Raw genomic sequence first — 18,151 nt, 5'->3', positions numbered from 1 at the left:
TCATGTCAATAGAGTACATGATTAGAGTTCTGAGTGTCTTTCTGTTGTCAAACTCGTTCTATATTTGGGAAGACTATGCGTATGTGTGTGTGTGTGTGTGTGTGTGTGTGTGTGTGTGTGCGTGTGTGTGTGTGTGTGTGTGTGTGTGTGTGTGTGTGAGTGAGTGTGTGTGTGTGTGTGTGCATGGGTATGTTTGTTATGTGTTTGTGTGTTTATGGGTATGTTTCTATATGTGTGTATCAGGGTTTCGTTATCCGGTAATTACCAGTTTTTGCCTGGTAAAACTGACAAAAAAACGATAAATTAAAAACTTGCTGGTCAAAATGTCTGGTCATAATGCTCATACAAAACGTAGCTATAACGAAGGCCATTTATCTATTTAGCTATAACGATTGCTTATTTATGAGTTCAGTGAGTTGTACCCCGACTGGGCTACACTGGCTAAAATTGCCTGTGTTCTGCCCGTGTCGAGGGTGCCAGCAGAGAGGGGCTTCTCTCTGCAGAATCGAATTAAGGCGGCGCTGCGAAGTCATCTGGAGAAGGAGAGGGTGACGCGGTGCATTGCAAGCTGCAAAGACACATTGGACACGTTTGATTTCAAGTCAGCAGAAGAGGACTTTGCCGCAATGAAAAAAGGAGATAATAAAATGTTACCTGGTAGCCTATGAGCCACATTTGATCCCATGTGGGCCTAGCCTTTTTTTAAACAGGCTACAGATGTTACAGGTTACAGATGTTTCGTTATAGCCTACATTGTAGCGGCTAATGTTGAGGTTTTGCTCAATCCTTACTGTTCGTTTTGCTTAATCGTTACTGTTCATTAAACAGTCAAACTGATTTAAGGTCGTTGCCATTCTTTCGTCAACCTAGGTGTACATTATATCTGCGTTTGTAACATAGACTGTTATTGAAACGTGACCGCTAGCGGAAACCCTGGTGTGTGTGTACGTGTGCGTGTGCGCGTGCGGGCTGTGGGGGTGTGCCACACATCCACAGATGGTACCATCTGTAAGACTGCTGTGAACACCAGAATCTGTCCCCCGTGGTTCAGGGCAATCAGAGACAGTGAGTCAGGTAGAGATGTGACCTCAAGTTGAGGACATGAAGCTGTGAATTACAATCTATGGAACCTTAGTCACAGTAATAAATCCTACTTCTCCCACGCTTCTTAAGCCAATGGTAAACTTCCACCCCTCCCCGCTCGAAATTCCCTGATCTCTCTTTGAATTAAGCCTGCGTGGCCCTCCCCGCTTGTGTTATCGCAGGAAAGTGAGATGGATTTTTTATGTTCCTGTAACTTTGCACCAGTGACCATATGAACAGTGAAGATCAGGTCACGCTCACACCCTCTAATGCATCTGTGTCAACAAAAGAGGTGTATGTGGTTTACACATGTTGATGCAGGAGAGTGGGGTAGATTGAGACCAGTTGTGTACACCTACTCTTTTTATGAGAGGTCAGAGGGCCAACTATATGTTTCACATCCTATTGATGGTAAATTTTGTCTTTTCATTTTATCTGGAAGGTATTTAGTTCTGTAGAAAAACATAATCAACATAATAATAAGTCAGTACTTATTCTGCAAATTTTCAATTTATATGAGTATGAGTATCTTTCCTCTTTTCCTTTTTTCCCCAGAAATACAGCCGATTAGTGTACTACTGAATGAATCTAACGCAAAAGTGCAATGGAAACACATCAAAAGACAAATAAATTCAGAAATCACCTCCTACATATAAAATGCCTTTCTTATAACGGGCAACGTCCACAAACCGACACGTTTCGGCAACAGCCTTCATCAGAATAAAAATACATGAGCAGACATTTATTGTGAAATAGTGTATTTAATAGTAACGTCACGCCATGATATAATCAGACAAATAACGGTGGTGGCAACCTAACAACGCAAAACTAGAATCAATCAACAAATTATTGGCACCAGTATTGTGTATTGTGAATTGTAGTAATTCCACGAGAATGTTAATTAACAAGTACAAAACATAATAATCACACCCTGAACCAAGGTAAACAAGTGTGGGAGGGCCCGTATACATTCTGACAATAAAACATCTGGTGAAAAGAAATCGACCGTCCAGAAACAGCATTGAAAAAAAAAACCCGGCACTGACTAATGAATGACTGGCTAGGCTGCAACATTTCATCTACAGGATTCTTCGTACTTTTCAGCTAATGTACAGGACTTCTGCGAAGGTAATGGACTTCTGCTTGATTAGCTGCATTCACAGGGAACCTAGAATCTGCTGTTTTCGCAGATGTGGGTGACTTGTTTTTATTTTTGTTTCACAAAAGAAAAATATCTGTAAGTAAGGTCGAAGCAGGACAAACAAGGTCGGAGTTTCCAATCTCCCAGCTTCATCAATGCTGTGCTAGTGTTTTTCCCTTTTTAAAATAATAAAATGGAGTTTTGAAATGCATTTCCTTATCTTGGAAAGCAAAACAGGCTTCAGTGATTCAAACAGGATACCTCTGTAAAATACAGAACGATTACAATGTTTCTGTGTTTGGTCTTTGCAATGAGGTTTTAATATTTTCTGAAATATCGCTGGTCTGTTTAATAAAATTGCCTTTATCTGAATCAATGCAGAAAAGTATTCATTTTACACGGTAACCGGGAAAGAAAAGGTCTGCCGCCTAAGATAAAAAAAAATACTGTAACAACAGTCGGTATTACGCATGCTTAAACTGCGCACACTAAGACCAAGGGGAAAGCTGTTAACGCTTTACGACTGGGAGAGATTGCTCGTTGGGTGGAATTTGAACAAAGTTCCTGTCTTTCTTACCCCGCAACACCAGGGGAACAATAGGCGGAGCAATAAAGCAGGTAAATCTAACTTTTGATGACTTACACGTGTCCGTGGCCATCGCTAATCTACAGAAAACGCCAACAAAATAACATTTGCATCGCAAGAGATTTTTCTCATAAATGTTTTAATGAAATCGACGGGTCGCTGAGTGTGAACAGCCAAGCAAGGTAAGGCCGCCTCGGTGTTTTGCCTATCACCTGGACGTTTTCTTTCGTTAACTACTAACTACCCAGCCTTCCTGCTGTTCCCACACTATGTCTATTAAGCGCATTTATTATGGCGCTTATTTGTGTGGTGTGCACTGGAGGAAGTCAGCCTCTGTCAGAAAAAGGCACCGATTCTGTTAGGGGGGATTTCGGAAGTTTTATTTCAGAGCTGTTTGACCTGTCAGAGTTCCACCCAAATTGTCCGGTGCGGAAGTGGAGTTTGCCTAGGTGCGCGGCAGGGTTTCTGCGATGTTGAAACCAGTTCTCCGCATCCTTAAGGTGTGACGTTTTTGATGGTTTGTTATATTGGCTGTTTATTTTAAAGCCAGTTTCCCACTGTCTGTCAGGACAATTATCCACAAATGTTGCTGGGAAAAGCTGCACACCATTTTCTACCTTAAAACGGTGTCTTTGAACGGGATTTCGATATATTAGAAAAGGCCCGCGGCTCTTCTAGACTGGAATAGCAGGTCCCTAAGGTGAGCAGTTTGCATTTTCTTATGGAAGTTGATACGGTAATGGAGAATTTCGACATTTTCATTAGTTCCTTATTTAGTAAACCTCTTGGTAAGACTGTGACGTAGTTCTCGGAAAGGAGTTTCTGGTCAGCATGTTTTGGGTTCAAATCCCGGGCCTCTGCGGTCGTACTGTGGTGTAATGTTACCAAGATAGCTAGGGTAAATATCCAGCTGTTTGTTTTTGAATGAGTAAACTATGTACGTTTGTAACCTGTTGTTGCTTCTTGAATAGATGTGTTTACCGACCGAGTTAATGGACAGTTTCGAGCAGAATATAAGTTAAAGGCAATGCAAAGTTCCCAGTTAAACCCAGAGTCATTTTAACATGCAAAGTGGTGGAAATCCAGGGCACCACATTAAACAAGCCGGATTGCATGGCTTTGAAAGCAGACCTGTAATGCGGTGTCACCTGTGCATCCATGTAAAGAACCTTTATCAGAGGGCCAACTGCTACAGAATCCACGTTTCACTCAGTGCCTTATTTAAGTGTTTGCATTACCTGAGTGCTTAGTGGCCTTAAAGTATGAAAGAGACATTCAACCAGTTTCTAGTGTAAAAGGTTTAGTGTATTTATGCTTAAGTTGGTACTGCTAGCATTTGTCATATACTTTGTACCCTCTGCTCTCACATAATGGATCAGCATTATTTTGACCCAAATCCTGAACCTTGACTAGTTCTAGTTTTGAAACATTTTATTCAAATAACAGCTTGTGAGGTAACACCTGGGCAGGTAGATCCTGGTGGTTGCCTCTTACTGTGCAGCAGCACCAATATATCTCAGCTTCTGAATGATGCAGCTCGAAAAGTCCGTTACCTGGGGAGAGCATCACCTTAGCAATGAATCCAGTCCAGAGAAAACTTGTTGAATTTAAGAGTGCAGGCACAGCTGGGCGTGGTCCTCCCTTTCACCCTCACAAATTCAGTTTAATCCGGAAGATGCCACACCTGCAAGTGCTGACAAACCAGAGGATCTGTGTGGTTTGTGGCAGTGGAGTGTCCCCTCATTCGGAGCTCTCTCAGCTGCCGTGTTTTACCCAGAATTCCCCTGTGTTCTGGCACACCGGACACATGTCACTCATCCTTGTGCTGGTGTCTGTGAGCAGACTGACCTTCATTTTAGAGAGAGGGAAAGGTGCTCTGAAATGTTAGATCTAACCAGCAGGGGGCGCTGTGTGGGTGAGGTGAAAGGCAGAGGTGACAGAGTCCTGTTTGGTTGAATGGCTGAATGACTAGAGGGTTAATAATTACACCCCTGTGTTGGCTAGATCCACAGCCACTGATGTCTTGAGGGCAGGCTGATTTTTACTAACTGTGAGCATACAGGAGGTGCACCTGTTAGACTATATACAGAGGCTGGAGTGTCTTACTGTGGAGTATTTGCAGTCATGGCTTACGCACTGCATGCATTTTCATATCAGAGTGTTGCATATCTCAGCACCTCAGCATGTGGCTGCCATCAGAACAAGCTGTAGTACCAGGCCTTTTATTTTTTTTTTATTTTGCCACCGGCTTGCTCTGAGATGACAAAATACAGCCCTGGGACATACGAAAATGGCCTACAGTTTCTTCCAAGGCCCCCTACAGTTTCATTTGAACTAGTTGTGCTTGATTTCGTGCTGTCAGTTTGTGGGGTTTGATTAATTGATGCTCATTTTTTTCCAGAGCTCAATAGACTCCTTTTCTTCCACATCTGTCCAGAGTGTGTTTTTGCTTCTGTGCCTCTGCTTTTCACCTGGGGTAGCCTGTCCTTCACACTTCCTGCTCCTGTTGGCCAGCTGGAAATAACTGGCCTCAAACAGCAGCTGAAACAGTACAGGAAGTCCCTGCGTTATGACGCTCTCTTTTACGATGACCCAAGTTGATACCGTTTATAAAAATGTCACCATTAATTACTTTACAGCTCAAAATCCAAGTCTGTACGTCTTTTAATGGAACTCTGAACAAATGTCCGTAACTTGCTTGGCTTGTCCTGAAATTGAACTTGCTGTCTTCTCAAGTAATAAATCCTTTAAAATGACAGGGTAACGCAAGGCCGCGTTAGCAAGTGATGTTTCTGCTATGGAATGAAGCTCAGACTAATTCACTTGTCCGAAAATGCCAGCTCACTCACCAAAATTGTCCCACTCTTTTGGTTTGGACCAAAAGGACAGAGTAATGGAGGAAATTAAGGGCCAGGTTACTGGGCAGACACAATGTATTTGCCAGTGTTCTGGCCTGCTGCTGAAACAAGGACAAGTAGGAGCATGGATGAGTGAAAGATCCGTAAGGATTTCCTTATTTAACCCTTAGGTCTCGCTCACCCTGAAATAAACACCTGATTTTCCCTGTCATGTCACAACATTGAATGAGTTTGTACTGTGTTTTCTATTACTAATTTACACTCACTGAGCACTTCATTAGGAACACCTGTACACCTACTTAATGATGCAATTATCTAATCAGACAATCATGTGGCAGCAGTGCAGTGCATAAATTCATGCAGATACAGGTCAGGAGCTTCAGTTAATGTTCACATCAACGATCAGAATGGGGAAAAAATGTGATCTCGGTGATTTCGACTGTGGCATGATTGTTGGTGCCAGACGGGCTGGTTTGAGTATTTCTGTAACTGCTGATCTGGGATTTTCATGCACAACATTCTTTAGAGTTTACTCAATGGTGCCAAAAACAAAAAACATCCAGTGAGCAGCAGTTCTGCGGACAGAAACACCTTGATGATGAGAGAAGTCAATGGAGAATGGCCAGACTGGTTTGAGCTGACAGAAAGGCTACAGTAACTCAGATAACCACTCTGTACAGTTGTGGTGAGCAGAAAAGCATCTCCAAATGCACAACACATCAAACCTTGAGGCAGATGGGCTACAACAGCAGAAGACCATGTCGGGTTCCACTTATGTCAGCCAAGAACAGAAAGCTGAGGCTGCAGTGGGCACAGGCTCACCAAAACTGGACAGTTGAAGACTGGAAAAATGTAGCCTGGTCTGATGAATCTCGATTTCTGCTGAGGCACACAGATGGTAGGGTCAGAATTTGGCGCCAGCAGCATGAATCCATGGACCCAACCTGCCTTGTGTCAACAGTCTAGGCTAGTGGCGGTGGTGTAATGGTGTGGGAAATGTTTTTTTGGCACACTTTGGGCCCGTTAATACCAACCAATCATCACTTGAATGCCACAGCCTATTTGAGTATTGTTCCTGACCATGTGCATCCCTTCATGGCCACAATTTACTCATCTTCTAATGGTTACTTCCAGCATGTTAATGCACCATGTCACAAAGCAAAAGTCATCTCAAACTGTTTTCATGAACATGACAATGAGTTCAATGTTCTTCACTGGCCTTCCCAGTCACCAGATCTGAATCCAATGGAACACCTTTGGGATGTGGTAGAACGGGAGATTCGCAGCATGAATGTGCAGCTGACAAATCTGCAGAAATTGTGTGATGCAATCATGTCAACATCAACCAGAATCTCAAAGGAATGTTTCCAACATCTTGTGGAATCCATGCCACGAAGAGTTGAGGCTGTTTTGAGAGCAAAGGGAAGCCCTACCCAGTATTAGTATAGTGTTCCTAATAAAGTGCTCAGTGAGTGTTTTTACATATACACATATTTATACTGTGCTTTATATGATAAATATGTAAGTATGTATACACATGTTTTCACTGCATCTGAATTTCAGGAATATTTGACTGAGCACCACATTTATATGACCTTTTTTGGGAAAAGAACCCCTGCTGATATAACTTTGAGGAAGGTGTTTAACCCAACTTGCTTCAGTAAAGACCCAGCTGTAATAATGGGTGAAACATGTGCAGGATAACTCTGTGGATAAGCTGGCCTACTCAGAAAATAATATCATATCGTAAGTATCGTATTACAAGATCTACGCTGTTTTGCCCGTCTGTGTGGTCTGGGATCATTCTCAGGCCTAAAATAGACAGGAGCTGTATCACACTTCACCGTATTTACTTCTCTTCTCAGACCCTCAAGGTTTGTTTTGGAGAAGCTGGAAAGATGTTAACAGCACTCCTCCGGCTTGCCTGTCTGTTCATTTTCCAAATCTGAACTCAGAAACACGGTTTTTTTCAACAAATATATCTTTGTTTTTTTTCCCCAGTGATTCCATTTTATCGACAAAAATGAAGTTGAATTTTAAACATTTTTTCCTGTGAGATACGTTTCACCAAGTCAAATGCTAAGCAAGTCAGAACATGATAATGTCGCACGAGGTTGTAACTTGCACCTCTTCCCGTGAGCACAGAACCTGTTCGTCACATACAAGCCTCCTCTCCCAAAAATGCCTACAGGCGTGGTGTGTGTGTGTGGTTGATACGTCAAACTAACCACTTTCCCTAAGGTTCTCTTCCTAATGCGTATTCAGTTTTCCCAGGGTACTTAAAGTAATTCCGGTTTACTTTTGATAGGAGTGTAAATAGTGGAGTGAATTAGCGGAGGCAGGTTTGGGGGTTAACCGATAGCCAGACCGATTTCTTTTCCAATGCCTGGAATGGAGTCCCTTTGTTAGACCGATGGCTTTTCCTGGTCTTATTTCCTGTTTCCTCTGTCAGTCCTTTCTGTTGCTGTCAGGCAGGGGAACTGCCCATATATCATAAAGGTCTGATACAGCGCAGTGTACCTGTCACTGGCTCCTGTAGCCTCCCTCACACCCCAGCTGCTAAACCAGTGTGAAGTTAACATTTACTGAGCCACATCTGTGAACCTGTGCTGTCTCAATCTGTTACAGTCTGAGGACTTTTTAACCAAAACGGATGAGCTGTAGAAACGTAGAGCTGGTGAACTTGGAACTGAGTAGGGTGGCTGGATTAGTTTTTAAGCATAACTTTGCATGTGAAAAAGACCACAAAATGTTAGTTACATTTAGAATTTTCCTGAAATTCAGTGCATTGGAGTAAGGATTTTTGACATATATTTGACTTTCATTTATAAGAGCATTAAGGAGAAATAAGTATTTTTTGACAGATTGACCCCACCCAGGGTTGCTACAAGTCACTAACATTTGACCTGTATGTGCCACAAACACCATATTGACATGATGTGAGAGCTCATTTTGTGCTCTAAAAAATTCGAAACATTTTGATTTTGAGATATGTGTGTATTAATTGTATGATTATGCAAATCAGGAAAAATTAATATTATATAAGTACTACCTACGGTTTTTCTTATTTGTAATAATTCTATGGACTGTGTTGTACAGATGCAGAAAGTTTCAGAGTTGGATCTCAGGGACTTTCTGATTTATGACACGTAACTCCAAAGCACCCCTCTGTGTACTGAAGTCAAGGAAAATCCAGAAGGTCATTTTGGGTTCTTTTTCACACGGAATGTCCCAGGTGGGATTTTCAGGTGCTCGGTCTGCGTGATCCTGATATATGTTGCTGTGTGTAGATGGCTGTATAGCATAGTGGTAAGGAGCAGGGCAGGTTGCTGGTTCGATTCCCCACTGGGGCACCGCTGCTGCACCCTTGGCAAGGTACCCAACCCAGAATTACCTCAGTAAATATCCAGCTGTATAAATGGATAACATGTAAAAACTGTAACCTATGTAAGTTGCTCTGGATAAGAGCATCTGCTAAATGATGATGTATGCAGGCTTAAAAAGATCTCTCCTGCTGTGTAATGTCTGACTGGAGAAGCAGAGAATGGCTTCTGCCTCATCACGTGTGTTCGTTTTGCCTGATGTCGCGCTGCCATGGTCACTGTGTTTACACAGGGGACAGATGGCACCTGCAGCTTCGTACTCTGTCCTGTCAGACCCGAACCAAACTGCCGTTTGGCTTTGTCTGAGAGGAAAACGCTGCTGTTTGCAGTGCAGCATATAGGGACGTCCCAGTCCACATGGGTGAGCTCTGAGCTATGTGTGAGCCCTATTCATTATTAACCCCTGCTGTTAACCACCAAGCACGGAAGGTAAATGCGTCTTCTGACCATGCCATGTGTAATCAATCACTAGACTGCATAAGCTATGGACGTTTTATGTGATAAAGCGTTATGGTTAAACCTTTACGTAACCGGGAGGGTTATTTGAGCACAAGCTCTCATTTACAGGATCGACATGGCAGATAATGTGAATTCTGAACTCAGATGAGGGTACTGCCCGTTTCGGAGAAGCAGGGTTTGTCTGACCTGAGCATTACCACATCGTAGTTTGCAGTTTGCTGTTGTAAAGGTCAGTAGTTTCTGGAGGTGAATAGATAGTGGGACTGCTGTAACTCTGGGGACATGGCCTGTTATAGTTGGATGTTTTTGGCAGGCTTTGGGGTGTGTGTTGTGTCTGGGTAGGCTGGTTTTTGTGATCATCAGTATATGACATGTGACTCTCGCTGTTATGCCTATGCCAGCAGTTATAGTCGAGTGTGTTTTAAGTTTAAGTTTGTGTGTGTTTGTCCCTGTGGTTTTACTCATGCAGTGAGCTGACCCCCACAGCTGAGGTCAGGGACTACACTGGCACCAGGAAGTGGGGCAGCCCGAATTTGCAGGATAGGTGTTTCCCCTCTTAATTTAGCTTTCTCTGTGGACATGCTCAGTGGTGCTAATTGGGCTTCTAAAGAAATTGATTTTGTGGGTTCACCTTTGAAGACACAGATATAAGACCCTACATAGTGCAACATGTGCGGATATGCTGGAATAGCACAACTGGCAAAAAATCACACTACCTCTGAGGTGGCTATTTTCTTCCGTGCTTTTCTCGTCATTTGATCAGAATGGGTGTGTTGGCGGTGTGAACATTTGCTTGGAGGTATGGACTGGTGCCAGTGTAAAGCTCAGTAGTATTTAAATTGTCCTTATAAATAATTCTAATATATTTGCAGGGCTCAACAGTGTGAGCATTTTACTCGCATTTGCAACTAGAAGAGATTTGGCCTGCAACTGTTTTGCTTTCTACTTAATTCTTCATTTTCAACCATGAATAAAATGTAGCGGGTGAAACCTTATATTCTACCCATAATTCCAAAACTGCCAGCTTTTGAATGGTTGTCAGTTGTCTTTTTGGCATGTTGTGCTAGTACTTATATGTCTAGACAGGTTTTTTGCCTTTTCCATGATTTCATCTTTTAGTTGAGTACCTACAATATTAACATTGGAATTGTTGTGTCTTGAATATTATGTGAAGTATCAATTGGTAACAAAAAGCTTTTTGTATTTAACACATATATCAGAATTACTGTTTGCACAGTGTACAGAGTCATCTATATCAATTATATAGTGTCCCACAGAGGGGTGTAGGGGTGTAGAGAGTGCTCTCAGTGTTAGCGGTATGGGGTGTGTAGTGTAGAGAGTGCTGTCTGTGTTAGCGGTATGGGTGAGTTTAGTGTAGAGAGTGCTCTCTGTGTTAGTGGTATGGTGGGTTGGACAGGCTTGGGCTTCCTCTGGGTGTTTTGGTGCCAGTGGGAGAGGTTAAAAATGTAAAACTTCTTTCCAAAGAAGTTCATGAAAAACCTGATAACCCTCAGCGAACTGCCATGTGTTTGGACCTCTTCCCAGGCGCGGAGTGCCTATTCCAGGAAACTATTCGTGGAATGGCTACTTTTTGTGTTGTCTTAAAAATTCCTTCTCAAGCCCTGTCCTCTGCCAGCTGGTTTCTGCTCAGATTGTGCTGGGAGTGGTGGGTTCTGGGGTGGGTGGGAGTGGGTGTGACTCACTACATTACTGGCATTTAGCAGATGCTCTTATTCTGAGCGACTTACATCAGTTACAGGTTGTTACAATGTTATCCTTTTATAGAGCTGGGTATTTATTTACTGAGGCAGTTGTGGGTATAGCAACTGTGCCCCTGTGGGGAATCGAACCAGCAACCGTTCCGTTTCGAGTCCTGAGCCTTAACCGCTCTGCTACACTGCTGCCCCATGACTCGCTGTCCTGTCTCCGGTCTGCAGGTGTGAGGAGATCAGCGGAGGATGTGCTCGAGCGGCCGGCTGTGTGGGGGGGAGGGCCGGGCTCCCCCCAGCTCAGCGAGCGGAGGCAGCAGCTCCGGGTCGCAGTACGCCCTGTGCGCGCTGGGCGTGGGGCTGGTGGCGCTGGGCGTGGTGATGATCGTGTGGACGGTGGTGCCGGCGGACGTGGCGGGGAACAGCAGCAGCGCCTCTTCCCCTGTGGGTGCGGAGACGGACGGAGAGCTGGACGCCAGGGGCAAGACCTCGTCCGTGGCCTTCGTGCTGGTCGGGGCGGGCGTGGCCATGCTGCTGCTGGCCATCTGCCTGACCATCAGGAGCAAGCACCGGCAGCGGCGCCGCGAGAGCCAGCCGCAGGAGGCCCGGTACCAGGACCAGGAGCCTGCGGAGCCAGGGGAAACGTGAGTGCTGCCCCCTGTCTGTCGGAGGTCCTCATAACGGCCCCGTCCAGCCCCCTGTCTGTCAGGGCCCTGCCCTCCTCCAGACCCCTCCCCCTGCCTAGTTTGTGTATGTGATTGGTCCTGTCTACTGTGATGTCATATGGGGTCCTGAGGTGTTGGGGGGATGTTCCATTTGCCATCTGTGATTTTTAGAGCATTATTGATAGGCGGAGGAAAAGAGTGATTTTTACACAGACTTACCTGTGTAGTAATGAAGCTGATATGTTATTAAGATTTTACTGAATTATATCTAAAGAGTCCCCACAAAACTTCACAGTTGTGCTGCTGTGGTCACAGAGAAGCACCTGACTGCTGATCAGATGCCCCACTGATGGACACATCAGTCTTCCTCAGGCTTTACACTGTCAGTTTCAGTTTGGAGTGGGTTGGCATTTCACTTTGATAAAGGCAAAGAGAGGATATGCCTTGTTCAAGCTAGGCCTGCTCCACCACCCGTAAGGGTTACTGAACTGAGAACAGGGCCGTATGGTTAGTGTGTGATTTTAACATTGTGAGTTGAATTGCGGGAGTGTGCCGCATTTAAGTTGTCTGAGCTGTGAGAGAAAGCAGAGGTGTTTGTGGTTCCCCTGCATGGGCGTGGTCTGAACTCAGTGACTCATACAGATACCCTCCGAAACCAGCCCGTTCAGCTCGGCTGACAGCGGCCCATTGTGCGGCTTCTCTGACTCAAACGCTGTGTCATTATCAAAATAGACTTGCAACGACAATGGCAACAACCTGTATATATACACTTTTGCACTTTTGCGCTTCATGCATTAAATAATTTGGCATGCTTTCCTTTGTGGCCAAGTGTTTAAGTGTAAATTAAATGGTATTTTTTATTATTGAAATGAATGAGGTGAAATGGGCTTTAAGTGCCATTTAAAGGTGGTAAAGGAGTATGGTGATTAAAGAGCATTCCTTTACAGTTACCCACTCCTTATTCCCAGTGTTTTTACCCAGAATTCCTCTCTAGATGCCCACTGAAAGAATTTCCCAGGACTGAATGAGTCCCACTGTTTGGATGCCTCTCATATTGTATTTTGTTGCTTTCTAATGTATCACAGATGTGGGAAGAAAGTGTGAGAAATTACTTTGGTTTCTCATTGGTTAGTCACAAACTCTCTGCCTTCCTTGACGTGGTTCCCAAATTGAAATATAGCTCCCAACATGCACATACCCCTCTGAGAATTGTGTGTTTCTATGAGCAATCAACTTGAATGTCTTTTTGTTAGAATAACAGGACTGGCAAAAGCCCAAAACAGATTAATGAGGGCCAGATCATGATTTATACAAGCTCTGTCATTCTTGTGGGTCGGTGTGATTCCACTAGGTCATTTTACAGTCTGGCACAGTAAGTGAGTTCAATAGTGTATGATTACAAATATCTACATATTTTACAGCTATTAAATAATAAATTAATTAAATAATATTATAAATATTCTAGCTATTATGTATTTCTCTAACACTTTGGTGCAGGGGAAATTAGACTTATAGGAGTGGATTCCACAGCTATGTTTTTATTTATTTTCCTCTTAACTGCTGTAGCGCAGTCTAGTTTGCAATCTGTGTTTGTCTAGCAGGTCATTCATAAATAATGTGTGTGTGTGTGTGCGTGTGCTTGCGTGTGTATGTGTGTGTGTGTGCGTGCGTGCTTACGTGCGTGCTTACGTACGTGTGCGTGTGCGCGTGCGCGTGTGTGTGTGTGGTTGTGCGTGCGTGTGTGTGGTTGTGCGTGTGCGTGTGTGTGTGTGGTTGTGCGTGTGTGCGTGTGTGTGTGTGTGTGTGTGTTGGTGTATACGCAGGGAGGAGGACACAGCCCCCCGGTATGACGTGCCCAGCTATGAGGAGGTGGTGGGCAGCGGGCAGTACCCAGTGCGCCAGAGCAACCTCCGGCTCAGCACCTCCCAGCTGCCCTCCTACGAGGACCTGCTCCAGGCTGTGGAGAACGAGGGCGAGGGGCCAGGGGGCGGGACCGGGCAGGACCCGCCCCAGCCCCCGCCCACCCCGGCCGCTGCAGCTGCCCAGCCTGCCCCTGAGCCGCAGTCGGCCCCGCCCTCCCGGAGCAACAGCCGGTCCAGCCGGATCCTGCGGCCCCTCAGAGTACGCCGGATCAAATCTGAGAAGCTGCACCTCAAAGACTTCCGCCTCAACATCCGCAACCCCGCGCAGGGAGGGCTGGTGACCATCGAGCCCCTCACCCCACCGCCGCAGTACGAGGACAAGCCACCTGAATTCTGAAGAGTGCGCCCCCTTCAGCCCGGGAGGGAACTGCATTGCTGGAGTCTCACTAGAAGGGTCAGGGGCTTTCAACAGTCATGCTGGTGTCAGCGATGTCTCTGAGGCGCTGGACACAGATTACAGCTGTGCCACGCCCTGGGGGCACGCTCCCCACAGCAGACCCATTGGAAGTACTCTTAAAAACCGTTTTCTGTTCCAGCATTAAGGCCATTCTTTAAATCTGCATAAGAAAGGAGGGCATTGGGTCTGTAGGGAATTAACACAATCCTTCATCAACCTGCTGTTTGTGGCTGTGATGGAGGCTTACCTGTGCCTAGTATCAGTCATTAATGTGATTACCTCAGTTACCTGTGTTACCTTAATGACAGACCATCACTTCAGCTGTGGAATTGTCCTGTGGTTTGACCTGATTGCTCACTAAACTGCAGAATACACTTGTGTACAGGTAGTATGATATATTTAAAACTATAATTTAACTACAGTTTTATAAATGTGCATGTTATTCCTCAACTTCCCTATGGCAGGAATCGTTCATGGTTACACATCCAGCTCTATGGTAATCAGAGAATCATTCAAACCCCAGGATGTGTTTTTCATTATCTAACAGAGAGAAGGGATGTACTTTGCACTGCATGCTGGGAAATGTTGGCATAGAGTAGCAGTGGTCTAGGGCATCTGCCTGAATATGCTTTGTGGGCTCATACTGAGATGGTAGAAAGAATGACCGCTTGCAAGGAGTCTGAATCAAGTATTTATTCATTTCTGATTCACTAGAGTTGAGGAGATGTAGTGTACCTACATACAAGTAAAACTGAAAATTATAAGGGAGAGTTCTCTGCCTCCTTAACCTGCCTAAATTGTTTCTCAAGGGATAACTTAAAAGTATATTTGCTTTGCAGTTTGGTGTTGCCAATATATTCCTGAAGGAGAATTGAAGTTGTCTAATCCTTCACACATTTGGTTATGAAATAATTTGAAATGAAGAAATGAAAGCACTCTAGGATCTGTTTCCCATCAAGACTCTTTACTTAGTGGTCAGACTCTTACAGTAGTCGTGCTGTTTGAGGGATCTGGGAGTGTGGAAATAAGATTTAAACACAGAAAGGCTAATTAAATCACGGCTGTCAATCTCAGTGAGCGTCTGTGGTCAGTGTGTTGGCGCGGATGACTGCTTTTCTGCCGTCTGTGAAAAGAACACCAAAGGATGAAACTTCAAAGCACAGCCTGAATTTACCACTGATTAGAAGTGTTGTCATATGATAACTTTATCCATACCAGTGATGTTCTCTTTGAATAAGGGCTCTTTACTGCAGTGGTGTTTTTTGTGTGCGTTTCCTGTAGATGGCGCACTCTAGCTGTAACTGAAAGCTGAGATGTCGGCTAACTGAAAACGGGGGGAACGTTGTCCTCGTTTTACAGATTAATCTGCAGCTCAGTGTGAATTGGGCACAACGCCCCATTCTGCAAGAAAATAAATGTAGGGTGTATTCAGTTCATTCTAGTTTTCTATGTTCTTGTAAATATTTCTGTTGTGTCTGTGCCTATAAGGGAGAAGCTTGTCACTCTGACATTAGTGTACCGCGTAACTCGACCCACCCACAGGGGTGTACTGTACAGTGCATGCTGGAAGGAGAAGTTTTATCTGATGTCATGATCTACTGTAAACTTGCAGTCTGAACGGCGCAGCAAGTTAGCTCTGGGAAGGGTGGTGTTTTACAATGCCAATCAATTTTCAATTGATGTATTTATTTTAAAATGGATAAAAAAATCTCAGTTTCTTATGGAATTTATGGGTTAATTAAAAACTTTTGTTCAAATCAGAATTCTGGCTTTTGTATTTCTTATTCTTAAAATGCCCAATATTAAAATGTGGCATTTAGTAGACGCTCTTTTTTTCTTTTACAATGCTTTTTACACAGCTGGATATTTACTGAGGCAATTCTCGGTTAAGTGCCTTGCCCAAGGGTACAGCAGCAGTCCCACAGCAGGGAATTGAACCGGCAACCTTTTGGTTGCTCTGCTCCTTCACCACTATGCTACACAGCTGCCCACAATATCTGATGGGTAGTCCATATGTCTCTAGCCTCCACCCAGCATCAAATCTCTTTGAAGCTCTGGTGGCATCTTGAAAATATATGTATTTAAAATTAAAAATAATATATATAAAGTACTTTTATATATAAAAGTGTCAGCTTTTGGTGTGATGCCGTCATAAAGCTGACATTTTGTCTGATTTAATTTAACTGTATGGTGGTGTTTACCTCCCTCTAGTGGTAGCCCAAGATCAGCTGATTTTTATCAATGACTCTAGAGAAAGTCTCAGAAAATCTGCTCTGATCTTTTGTTCGTTACCTTACAGTTTAAAGCTTTTTCTCTAATCTCTTTTATTTCCTCCACACTCATGTCAACATGTGACCTTCCCTTTCTCTAATGCAAGAGTGATTTAACCCACAATTGCCTCAGTAAATATACAGCTGTATAAATGGATAGCATTGTGAAAAAAAACTCTAACCAATGTAAGTCGCTCTGGGTAAGAGTGTCTGCTAAGCGCCAGTAATGTAATGTAAATGTAATGAAATATTTTTTCTGTTGATCTTTTTTTCAATACCTACATCTCATAGTATACACCAGTCCTGAAGCCTTTTTTTTCATTAAATTTGCCTTTTTTTCATTGACCTGTCTTAATTTTTTTCCTAAACTGATTATATTCCAACTCATTTCTAAATTTCACAGGGACTAAAAAAAGTTTTCTTTTTCAAGAGAGACCTAATCTAGAAGGTAACATTTTACAGTATTCATTAATATGACAAACAAGCACATGACATTACAGCAAATAAAAAGGAGAAAATGGCAGCTGGTCCATCAGGGTTTAAAACATGCACTCCACCATCACTTTGCTCTGGGTGGCACTGAGAGATTCAACAGGGTCTGAAGCATGATCATTCACCAGACTGCATGGTGGTTAAACACAGTTTTTTCCAAGCACAATGCAGGGGCTGAAAGTTTAAAAAAAAACCATCCATTTGTTCAAGAAAGACTGATCACTACCAGTCAGGAGAGACAGGAGTGTGCAACAGTACAAGAGTAAGAGAGAGTTTATTGAATTTATTGTTTAATCTGAAACTTTGGTTTTGATAAATGTGTTTCTTTACTTGGAAACATTGCAGCATTTTGTAATATATTCTGCAGTTCACCAAACCACAAAAAATTGCACATATTTTACAGACTGTACAGACAATATTGTGGAATGACTGTGAAAATAAAAAAAACATTTTGCTCAAAAAAATGCACTTATTTGTATGCATGCAATATACTTCCCCAATGCACTTCTGAACAAGCAGTTATTCTTGTAATAGCAATGGGAACTTCACCATTTGCTTGTGGTAAAGCTTCCATTATAAGCTCAGCTCACATACTCCTAATGGGTGACGTTCAAGTTATTTCAAGCTGGCTAAGAGTAACATATGCAGTTCTCACATTCTTAAGTTGCTGTATATATGGATTTTCTCCAAGGAAAGAACCCTGTGTAAGAGCTAAACATTTATGTAAAAATTATTGGATGCGGGCGTACTGTAAAAGTTACTGGATATGCGTATGTATTTAAGAACTGTGTTAGACTGTCCTGGCTTTCTTTAAACAGCCCGTGTGTGTCCTCGTTCCGAGGCAGAAGACTCTGGCTCCCTCCTCCCTGCTCTCCTGTCTGGACTTGTTCAGTGTGCGCGCTGCTGTGGAGTTATGTCCTGGGTTTGGTGCTGCACTGAGTCTAATCGCCAGTGCGTGCAAATGGCACAGAATCAAGCATGCCATGTTAGACCAGATTAGCGAGACAAAGTCCTAACACTGTGGCATACAACTAGATCTGATAAAATGGTACTTTTTGCATGCAAAATAATGAGCGCTTGATGCCGGGCTCAGATGAAAGTATGTATTTGGAAGTACTTCAAACACACACTTGTTCAGACACCATGACCTTGGTGAGAACTGTTTTCTCAGGAAAGCGTGTTCATG

The 18,151-nt window shown here is 43.6% G+C and overlaps 1 protein-coding gene across 3 annotated transcripts; it reads left to right on the top strand.

The window, feature by feature from the left end:
- The first annotated feature begins 2,773 nt into the window (after positions 1–2,773).
- tmem51b (transmembrane protein 51b) lies at positions 2,774–15,907 on the top strand. 3 transcript variants are annotated; one of them, XM_036530284.1, is made up of 3 exons: positions 2,774–2,842; positions 11,448–11,863; positions 13,708–15,907. In XM_036530284.1, the coding sequence occupies exons 2-3, from the start codon at positions 11,469–11,471 to the stop codon at positions 14,141–14,143; spliced, it is 831 nt and encodes a 276-aa protein (XP_036386177.1). In that variant the 5' UTR covers positions 2,774–2,842; positions 11,448–11,468; the 3' UTR covers positions 14,144–15,907. The 3 variants fall into 3 exon arrangements, with proteins under 3 accessions (XP_036386177.1, XP_036386176.1, XP_036386178.1); XM_036530283.1 differs by having other exon boundaries at positions 2,803–2,992; XM_036530285.1 differs by lacking the exon at positions 2,774–2,842 and adding an exon at positions 3,371–3,510.
- The last annotated feature ends 2,244 nt before the right edge of the window (positions 15,908–18,151 follow it).

The sequence above is a fragment of the Megalops cyprinoides genome, chromosome 6 (assembly GCF_013368585.1).
Source record: "Megalops cyprinoides isolate fMegCyp1 chromosome 6, fMegCyp1.pri, whole genome shotgun sequence".
Classification (NCBI taxonomy): Eukaryota; Metazoa; Chordata; class Actinopteri; order Elopiformes; family Megalopidae; genus Megalops; species Megalops cyprinoides.
Note: the sequence above shows the minus strand (reverse complement) of the source record. Positions and strands in the feature narration are given on the sequence as shown.